The following is a 10,186-nucleotide window of genomic DNA, read 5'->3' on the forward strand; positions in this document are numbered from 1 at the left end:
AAATGTAAAATTTTTAATTTCCACATTATTTTACATTTCAACACAATCACTCTAAGTTTTTCACATTTATCATTTCCACAACATTTTTATTGTATTGAGACTCCCTGGGACTGCCGGACAATAAGGTAGCCATAAATCTCTGGCAACTAGACCCAAATAAGTGGAAACAGATGCAACAATAAGGGAAATTTCAATAAAGAAAACCATTGCAGATGATGGCCAGGCTAGGGGCCGCGTACTGAGGGGCGATGATTGATAATATGGACACCAATAGAGAGCAAGCAGAAGCATCTTTCGAATTCCGGAGTTCTTACTATTTTTCCGTAATTGGACTTAGACTCAGAGCGTTTGCCTAGTTTTCGGACTTAGTCGCATTTCTGCCTCAGACACGAGTTGTACTCAGTCGAGGTCTTATATCTTGTACCATTTATAACCAAACGAGTTAAATAAAATATTACTCTTAACTATTAAATCTTGCGTACGATTTATTACATTCAAAACTCCGCACCCTCGAGACGAGCTACAGCGTCAGAATGAGAGCGAGGCAGTCAGTCAGTAACTACAAGCCAGCAACTTCAAAGTAAGTCGATTGTCCTTATCCTTATTCATACGTTATCGTCAGTGTCGCATGCAACGTTGTTGTGTCAGTTCATAGTGTCGTATCTTAATCTGTTCAATATATTTGGAAGCGACTTTGAGTCTCGTTACTCCGTGAGCTATCACTATCCCACCGTCAGTCGAGCTATCGGTCAAATCGCGCGCTTCTTTACCTTTTCCCTAGGCGGTATCGCGTGAGCGGACTGTGCTAAATAAAAGGTGTCATCGACTCGGAATTCGTAATTATTTCTAACGTGCGAGTATTCGCTCTGTGTGGCCGCCCGGACGTAACAGAAATTGGGGGCCCCTTACGGTCTTGGTTTTTTTATTAAAAGCAAGCGCGATTAGATCGTCGGAAACAAGGCGTTAGGCAAGCCGAATAAAGTAAACGAGACATTGCAAATTTTAAAAGTAAATGCGAAGGTGTTAGAACCAGACGTACAGAGGGATGATTGGAATATCAAAAAATACGCAACATACTTTCTGAACTCGTTGCTGCAGTCCTTAGCAGCATGTCCAGCATTTATAGAGTGGATTCGAAGAAGACAGGAGGATGTAAAGAGAGAATCATTTACAAGCAGCTTGATGTTGGTTATAGACAGTACGTAGTATTTTTAATCCATCATCATCAAATTAGTTTGGGAATATTTTTTCATATTTTCTTTATCTTTGTGACAGAAATCAATGGATTTACAGATGATATGTTTGGAAGCGTGAGGCCAGTTGAAGTAATTACTTCTCTGGGTCCTCTCTGGAATTTCACTCCTAGTTACTTCTACCACCAGTTACTGATGTATATTTTTTTATCGGAATTTCATTCGCATTAAATAAATAATATAATAAAAACATCTCATAGTCATCTCGTTTATTTTCGCCATCTGCCGTTACTTCGTTACTTATTTCCACAAATGTATGAAAAGTTGCCGTTTTATCCGAATTCATTTAAAACAAAGATAGTTTACGTATTATAATATGGCACTTCAAACTTTAAGTAAAAATTTGAATGCATTTTTTTATTTCTTTTAAATTAAGATGTTTTTTCTATCACTTCTGATAGTATTAATTTAGACAACATTTTTTTACAGTAATTGTAATTACAATTTGGTTTTTCAAATTAAACAAGTTTGTTCGCAAACTCGCATTCTACCATGGAGTTTGCGTGTTCGGCGAGATGCGAAGCTCGTCGCTAAAGAGCGAATTTTGGGAGCCTAACCTAACCTCGGCAAAGGCCGCATTACACTACGATATTTTCAAACCGTTCTTATCAGATATTTTTCGTGTCGAGTGTACAAAGATTTAAAAATTGTTAAGTTCTAAAATTCTCATCAATTGTTTTTATTAAATAACTTTGAAATCGTGTACAAATACCTTATTCTATAATCACAAACTATTTTTCTATCATATTAACTTACAAAGTATATAAACATCCACCTAAATCTTTTTCATTCTCTTAAATGTGATCGTTAACAGAATTAATTTATGCAAAAATAATTAAAAAGGTTTGTGATGAGTAATACGAGTAATTATAAGTCCCAAGCCCACATTGGCGGATCCGCAGGCACCATGTGTCCAGTATTCCTTACAAGTACTTCAGTCAAATTTCCAACAGTTTTAGAGTATCCAGCCAATTCTTTTCCTACCCACCATTGCTCCCGATAGATTGCCCTGAAGATGTGAAGGGGTCATGTGCAAATTTAATGGCTTCATTGTGAATTGAGATAAATGGCAAAACCCTCTGCAAATCTATTAAGAAAAAAAGACAAAAATTTAGTGTATTTATTGTACACTGTAAATCAGTTCAAATTCCGAATGCAATTTTCACCTTTATCACAGTTATCCTTAGTTTATCCTCAGTTATTTCTTCAATGCTAACGGGTTCTTATTATTTACCATGATTGATTTGAGCACACCCAAGTAATTGTCGTACTCCGAGTTATGGACATTGCACTTTCCTTAGTGATGTACTGGATGATATACTGAGGCACACTACTGGATTTATCTTCTGTTTGATTTTCACCCATTATGACTAAATAATCCCCATGTTTGGTTGTAACTGCAAACGAAATATTTATTGTCAGTGCACCAGATCAACAAAAAATAATGACTGTGATTGACTCAACAGCTGAAGCATAAAATATTAAGCAAAAGATTTATGATAAGTACGCAGCTAGCCATTGATAAGGACATTCATTATCAATCAGATTATTTCTCAACTTCTGCATTGATAAATCATTAAAATATCCACATATCAAAAGCATGAGAAAAAATGAAATTAATTTAATTACAGATCATTCACATAAAAGTCAGCTGCACAAACAATTAAATTGTCCAGCTCTAAACAATCAACAAATCTCATGTAACGAAGCGATCAGAGAAATTACAACAAATAAAAACTACATAACATCCCAAAAACATTTTATATCACTATTTTTACCTTCTAAACATTATAACACTTATCTAATATTGGGTGAATTTATGGCTTGAATTTTAAGGTTACATTTTTTGAATTTAGTGCTATTTCAAAGACTTATATTTCAACAAATTTATCAATCACTTTTCTAAGAAGAAAAAGATAGCAATATCTGAAATTCTATTAATTTTTAATAATAAACAGAATTATAAGCCGTTTGCATAATAATAATGACGCGTAACATATTTACAATTTTGAAATTAAATTTATCGTCTGCTACAGTTGAAAGACTTTCGATAATCGAATCGATCGCGACTGGCGAGTGTCAATTGGAAATAAATGAATATGCGGAAGGTTTGAATTCTTGGAAGAAACAAAAGAAGTATTTTAAAGCGTTCTGTTATGAAGACAAAATAATTATAAAGCGTTGTCATACATATGGGTATTAACTTCTTTGATATAGTTCAGCTATTTTCTTGAATACCATAGTTATTTTCAGTTTTCAGTAAATCAGAATAAGAATATTATTATTGGATAATAAAACTACTGAATTAAAATGGTTGGGCGCAAGGCTCAAGTTTCGCATGAAAAAATATTAGAAAAACTTTTAGATTTTGATATTTTTGAAGAAGACAAAACATTCAAAACTAGAACGAACAATGTGTGGCAAGAAGTGTGTAACCCTTTTGACAATTTAATAAGCGTTGTAAATTTATTCAATCATGTCAAACAAGATAGGCATAATACCCTCACTTATTATAAAAGACATAAGGGCTTGCAAGACACCATTATAGATAATATAGAAGAAGAAAACCATGATTATAACATTAAAATAGATGGCTGCGAATCAAAAAAAAAAGAAAAGTTGAAAAACAGGATAATGAGATTGAAAGAATTGAAAAGGAAAGCGATACTGATGAAGAAGAAATTCCCAAAAAAAGGATTATGCCAAAAAGTGACAATAAAAAATATAACTTAGTTTTTAATGTTACAATGACAAATGATCAGTGGTCCACAATCAGACCAATACCAAAAATATATGATGATGGACGCAAAGAGGAAGTTTTGCAAGATAGATGGTGTGATCTTATGAGAGATTTGATATGGAATGAGACAAAATTACCCTGCGCTTTCAGCTTTGAGAGACACTATGTTGGTAATTATGATGCCTATATAAAAATAGAAGGTCATTGCACCGATTGTAAAGCAAAAATAACTGCAATATGTGAAGTAGAGCCAAAAGCAGGTGATCCAGTAATATTCAAAGTTTTTACAACAGATTCTAGAAAGATACTCCATTCAAATAAAGTGAGATTGCAAAAATCTGCCAAAGAGAATGTCGAGAAAGAACTTCTGCATCAAAAACCCTAAGAAGTGGAGACGAGATCAAGTTAGAAAGTTAATGTTAGATGGTGATCCGGAACCTGCCCACCTGTACAAACTTTTTCAACTCCAAAATGCTGCACAAGATGCTAAAAGCAAAAAATTAGGAATCAAAAGAAGAATAGGCTTGTTTGAATCTCTTACTGAAATAAAAAATAATGTGGAATTTAACCAATTTGTAAGACAAGTTTTTTCTAATGTACTGATCACCACAACAAATAAGTGTGTACAATGACATTTTAGACAAATTAAACAATGCCGTATCATTAGATGCTACAGCATCCATAACTCTTAAGATCAATAGACCAGATGGAGATGCTAGTGATGTATTCTTATCAGTTATGTGTACACACATTGATAAAATGATTGTCCCAATATGTCAAGCAATGTCTGAGAAAAATGACACTTGTTTTTATACTTTTTGGATCCAAAATTGGGTACAATGTAGTGCCAAAATTCCAAGAGAAATGATTACAGACATGGGTAAGGCTCTACGGAATGGTGCTTGCTTGGCTTTCAACTGCATATCATTTAGAACATAAATTGATACGTGCCTAATGATTTTACTTGGAGAATCAACACAGATTAAAATCCAAACCCAATTGAGAACAAATATTGCTCATCTACAACATGCTGGTTGTTACAACATGCACGGATGTGGCCGTGTTTTACAAAAGAAAATGCCAAAGTAAAGCAGCTGTACATAAAGAGTGTTGGATTTTTGTCAACTGTAAAAAAATTAGATGTTTTTGAAAAAGTCTTTAAATATATTTTGGTTGTTGCCTACAGTGAAACTTATAACGATAACTGTCAAAAAGCCATGCACTATTTAATTAATTTAATAGAGACTTTTACTCTTGATTTGAATAATTCTACAATATTTAATAATAATGAAAAAGTAGATGATCATAATGTTTTAGAAAATGAAGATGACAATAAAAAAGATTCACTAACGCACACATACATTTAAGCAATCAAATCAGCAGTTATTTCAAAAGTTTCGAACGAAAAACTTTCATATGTTGGAATTCAGAATAATGATTATTATTTACCAAATTTTGGTGACAGGCTGGTTGAATTATCCAAAGAATTTGTCTGTTGGACAAATGTAATGCAGGAACATTTTCAAAATCCTCATCATGTATCATCTTCAGCCCGGTCAGAGACATATTTTGGAGAATTGAAGCGTTCTTTATTGCACATGACATTGAGGCAGGATAAGGTTCTTGTAGAGCACTGTCGACAAATAGAGGCTGACATGAAGTTAGCCAGAGCTGCAATAAACAATATAAAATTAGAAAACAAAATAAAGCAATAAAGTAGATTATAACACTGAGCAATTGATGGTAGTAGAACGATGAAAAAATAAATTTTCCAACATTGACTTTGAAGATCTTTTAGACGATGCTAATTCTTCAATACTTATAGGTAAAAATCATTCCACTGAGTCAATAATTGAAAAGAAGGATTCCCAAATTAATGACGATGCAAAAAACCATGATTTTTCATTCAACACAAACGCCTCTGAAGACTACAATGTGGCACAAGAAGTTCTTATACATACAAGTTTGGAAGATCACAATTACTCACAATTCCAACATTGTTATTGAATGAAAAATCACTTCCTGAGGAAAAAAATTTAACGCAAGATGAAAACCCAATTGTCAAAACTGAAACAGTTGAAAAGCCTAGAGGCATTCATGTTAGTCCCAATCTTGAGATTGCTTTACGCCTGCAGCAACCCAAGAATACGAAAAGCAATGGAAAAAGAAATATAACAAATGGAAATAAACAGACTGAAAGAGCCATGAAAAAAACAAAAAATAAAATTTTTAAACACATGTGCGTTGGATACTCTGACAGAAATATTTAGTAGTGCATGTTGTAAAGTGATTGATTTTAGAAACTTTATAGAACACAGTCAAAATGATGTGAAAGCAAAAAAATATTCATGCTATGCGAGTATAGTATTTAAACACTCAATATCTGGTGTGAATACGGTACTGTATACAAATAGATCACACATACTATATTCGTTGTTCAAACCAGACTGTAATATTGTTAATTGTTATGTTAATATCAGTCAACTTCTTGAATTACTGATGGGCGAATATGAAAGTACTGTTGAAAAAGTTACATGTCAAGATTGTGGACACATGAATGAATCCAAAAAAATAACAACCTTTTTATCAAATTTGAAAATAGCATGGTTAGAGAATTATCAAAACCTTGAAGAAGAAATAAACAGATTTTTTCAAGACACAATTTACACGCGCGACACGAGCAGTCCGGTCCGCGTTCGAAATTCCGCTGCTGTACTGTTACTGTGAAATCGTTCCGCGTCAGCTGTTTGCATGGTATCTTTTTTTCATGGTGCTGTAAAAGTTATTACCAAATTAGTATGGAAAATTATACAGAGAAAATTACTTTTTATGACCCTGAAACGCACGAAAAGATTATTCTTCGTGTACAAGGTATAGAAAAAAATTTGTTGTAATTCCAGACCTCAATTACAAAACCCAACTTGTTCAAGAGGTTACAACTGCAAACAGTACAAACAGAATCAGCTGACGCGGAACGATTTCACAGTAACAGCACAGCACCGGAATTTCGAACGCGGACCGGACTGCTGTACCGCTGCTGGCGTTCCCTCTGGAACACACCCGAGGCCGGCGGCGCTGTCGGCGAGTGCAGCAAGTTGCGAAGTCGCTTACTCAACTCGAGCACGGGAGATGGCGCCACGGGCTCTACGTCGACCTCGCGGAGTTCGCTCGATGCCGTTTTCACGGCGGAATTCTTCTCCTCGGGTCTCGACGGAACAGTATCTATGGATTGATACTGATGAAGTATACAGAAAATCCACATATGCACAGGACGAATTAAAAATAGATGCAGAAAACTTCGATACTGATTTGAATGACATACTACAAAGAATGTCAATAAAAGATGAAACCTTTATGTTATGCGGTGTAGCAAAATATGTTCCTCCATTAGATTCCAACGGAATTGGCCACTACTTAGCATGCTGTTTAACAAATTATAACTGGGTGGAAAGAAATGATTTAGTTAAATACAATAAAATTGTATCACTTCATCCATCAAAAATCAAAATAAGTGGCATATTATACGTCAAAAGTGTGCATTTAAAATAATCTAACCTCTTGCAAAAAAAAAAATGAAGAAGCAAGACCAAAAAGAAATTTCTATTAAGCTAATTATGAAATTCACTTGATTATGATCTCATAAACTATATTTATTTAAATTATTGTTAAATACTTACGTCATTACAAAGTAAACTTCCAAGCCAAGAGGAAGCAACTAACTATTTTAATAGGTGTTACTGACTAGTCACGGAATCATGGAGATTTCATCTTTCTGCTGATTTGCTCCAAAATTATATAGTCCGTGTTGATTGGGCCTGTTTAAGCATACATACATTTGAAAAAAAAAGAAATGTAAATATTTATTAATAAAATAGCTATGTTTTATGTTTTATTTCTTTGTTTCAATTCTTGAAAATTTTAATTATAAATTTACACATGAACTACAAAAAAGAAAGTGAATCCTTCACTCTTAGTGACAAAAGGGAATTTTAGAAACCTTTAATTAATTATATAATGAGTAAACATGAGTATAATGGTGTTACCTTCTGGGAAGTCATGAGCTGTTACTTCAGTGCCAGCACCTCGATCCGTGTATCTTACCTATATTCCAGGATTCAACGCAGTACTCGTAGCAATAATGTGAATGTGATCAGACTCTTTGATCTCTTGAAATACTCTACCTTCTGAAAAAAATATTAATTTTGTTTGATTTATGAGAGAACTTTTACTTAATGTTAAAATTATTTTATGCATACTGAATTCAATTCAACAATTTAACCTTTCCAAATTAAATACTTAATATGATCAAGTTTGATAAAGAATTTTTTATGAATAATTTATTAATTATTTATTAATTAATATATTAATTATAATATAACAGTCTTTAATAAGTTTTAGTAAGAATCCAATAATTTTTAAGAAAACGAAATACAGACCTGATTGCAAGATTCCTTAACAGTATGATCACCTTCTATGAAATGTTGATAAGTCAGCTTCTCTCTGGAGTTGTCTTCCAGCTGAACTAAATTACCTTTACTCGCTTACGTGCTATAAGCTCGAAAGAAGCAATTGGCATCTAGCCTTGTTGTTCTGAAGAAAGAATACTTTTGAGCCGAGGCTTTTGCTTTAAAAAATTTACATCATCTGTACATTCACTTTCTAATGCGTTCAGAAATTCCTTTACGCACTTGTCATCAGCACTTCTTTTTAGGCTTTGTGTTAGAACTCTGAGAGTTATCAATGACCACCAAGCTACATTGTCTGAAAAGTCAGACACTAATGATTAAAGTACCTACTTGACCTTGATTGTGAAATTGATGCGCTTGTACATATTCAGGAGGTGAATGCATCACCGGTAGGTCAGACATCATTAAGCATTTCTTGAAAAAGCTATCGGTATATATACTGATTTGTGTTTTGAGTTCCAATGGCAGGAACCTGTTGCGTTCTGAATGAAAGACTTCCCAAAACAGTGATTTGTCCATTCTGTTCCTTCAGCCTTTCACTAATCATGGTCAAACTTTCACCTAATAATTGCAAGTATGCAGCAACATCAATTGGCTGCATTTCAATTACTCTGAAGATTTTCATCTCATTAGTGGGATCTCTTACTGCATCTTTTCCTGATTAAATAGACTGCGTTGATAACTTTTTCAAATTTGATATACGAATAAGAGTGTGTCTCCGCGGCCGATATCGCGTACGCGAAATGTAATTTAGCGTGCGCGAAAACTTTGTAGCGTATGCGAAATCAACTAACAAATTTTCCGGGAAAATTTCGCGTGCGCTACAAATCAACCTTTCGCGTACGCTAAATCTGTCGCGCACGCTAGAAAAATCATCCTTTCGCGTACGCTAGATCTTTCGCGCACGCTAGATATAAACTTTTCAGGCACGTTAGTATTTTTAAGAGCAATTCTTTCGCGTACGCTAAAGTGCTCCAAATTTTCTTATAAGAAGCAAACGGAGTACTTATACATAGAGATGTTTCATTCATCCTTCATAAGTCACTCTTGTTGCTTCTATTATATATAGGAAATGTAGAGCACTTTAGCGTACGCGAAAGAATTGCTAACAAAAAAAAAAGTTCATTTATACCACTCCAACCTCAAAATGCAAACTTTAATTGCAATTTTCGGCTCCCGTGGTATAGTATACTATTCTAGCGTACGCGAAAAGTTGATTTTTCTAACGTGCGCGACAGATTTAGCGCACGCGAAAGGTTGATTAGTAGCGTACGCGAAAAATTTTCCGGAAAATTGTCTGTGGTTTTCGCGTACGCTAAAATTTTCTCGCGTACGCTACATTTTTTTCGCGTACGCGATATCGGCCGCGGAGACACTCTACGAATAATGTCAGTCTTCTTTTTAGGGGAGTCAGATGAAGGCGATTTCATTATATCTGTAACATTTGAGGTACCTTTTATTTTTTTATTGAAATCGTTTTCAGATTTTAAGAGGAGAAACTACTCCTTAGTGGTAAAATTACTACTTTTAGTGATAAACTATCTCTATCTATATCTCTTAGATTATAAAAAAAAGTTCAAAATTGTATTTTATTTAGATATCTAACTTGAATTCAATAGAAAAAATGAATAACCTAATAATTCAAAATAAATACTGATACAGGTGTAAAAAAGTCTGTTACAATGACGCTACCCTAAGTGGGTCTTGGGCGTTGTCGTCCAGATCGG

The 10,186-nt window shown here is 34.0% G+C and overlaps 1 protein-coding gene and 1 long non-coding RNA gene across 15 annotated transcripts; one reads left to right on the forward strand and one right to left on the reverse strand.

Moving 5' to 3' along the window:
• Nucleotides 1-1,903: 1,903 nt before the first annotated feature.
• LOC100679148 lies at nucleotides 1,904-9,927 on the reverse strand. 14 transcript variants are annotated; one of them, XR_004227347.1, is made up of 7 exons: nucleotides 9,913-9,927; nucleotides 8,430-9,116; nucleotides 8,037-8,177; nucleotides 7,671-7,808; nucleotides 5,443-5,664; nucleotides 2,420-2,650; nucleotides 1,904-2,340 (listed from the first exon to the last, which is right to left on the reverse strand). XR_004227347.1 is itself a non-coding variant. In XM_031928170.2 (4 exons), exons 1-3 carry the CDS (start codon nucleotides 7,311-7,313, stop codon nucleotides 2,624-2,626), a joined length of 453 nt encoding a protein of 150 aa, XP_031784030.1. In that variant the 5' UTR covers nucleotides 7,314-7,584; the 3' UTR covers nucleotides 1,904-2,340; nucleotides 2,420-2,623. The 14 variants fall into 14 exon arrangements, 2 of the variants coding, with proteins under 2 accessions (XP_031784030.1, XP_031784031.1); XR_004227349.1 differs by lacking the exon at nucleotides 9,913-9,927 and having other exon boundaries at nucleotides 8,430-9,020; nucleotides 9,106-9,120; XR_004227348.1 differs by lacking the exon at nucleotides 9,913-9,927 and adding an exon at nucleotides 7,026-7,433 and having other exon boundaries at nucleotides 8,430-9,107.
• LOC116417070 lies at nucleotides 6,664-7,885 on the forward strand. Its single transcript, XR_004227353.1, has 2 exons — nucleotides 6,664-6,747; nucleotides 6,924-7,885. It is a non-coding gene; the product is annotated as an uncharacterized LOC116417070 (long non-coding RNA).
• Nucleotides 9,928-10,186: the final 259 nt, after the last annotated feature.

Source organism: Nasonia vitripennis (genome assembly GCF_009193385.2).
Source record: "Nasonia vitripennis strain AsymCx chromosome 4 unlocalized genomic scaffold, Nvit_psr_1.1 chr4_random0004, whole genome shotgun sequence".
Classification (NCBI taxonomy): Eukaryota; Metazoa; Arthropoda; class Insecta; order Hymenoptera; family Pteromalidae; genus Nasonia; species Nasonia vitripennis.

Bases quoted from the DNA above. Each gene is read 5' to 3' on its own strand.
- LOC100679148 (XM_031928170.2), bottom strand. From the start codon at position 7,313: ATGTCATTCAAATCAGTATCGAAGTTTTCTGCATCTATTTTTAATTCG. The intron at 5,665-7,109 runs GTTGAGTAAGCG...TGTTTATTGCAG, and splicing joins GCGCCATCTCCCGTGCTCGA to CTCTGGCTAACTTCATGTCA. The intron at 2,651-5,442 runs GTAAATAATAAT...TTTCGTTTGCAG, and splicing joins CAGCCTGTCACCAAAATTTG to TTACAACCAAACATGGGGAT.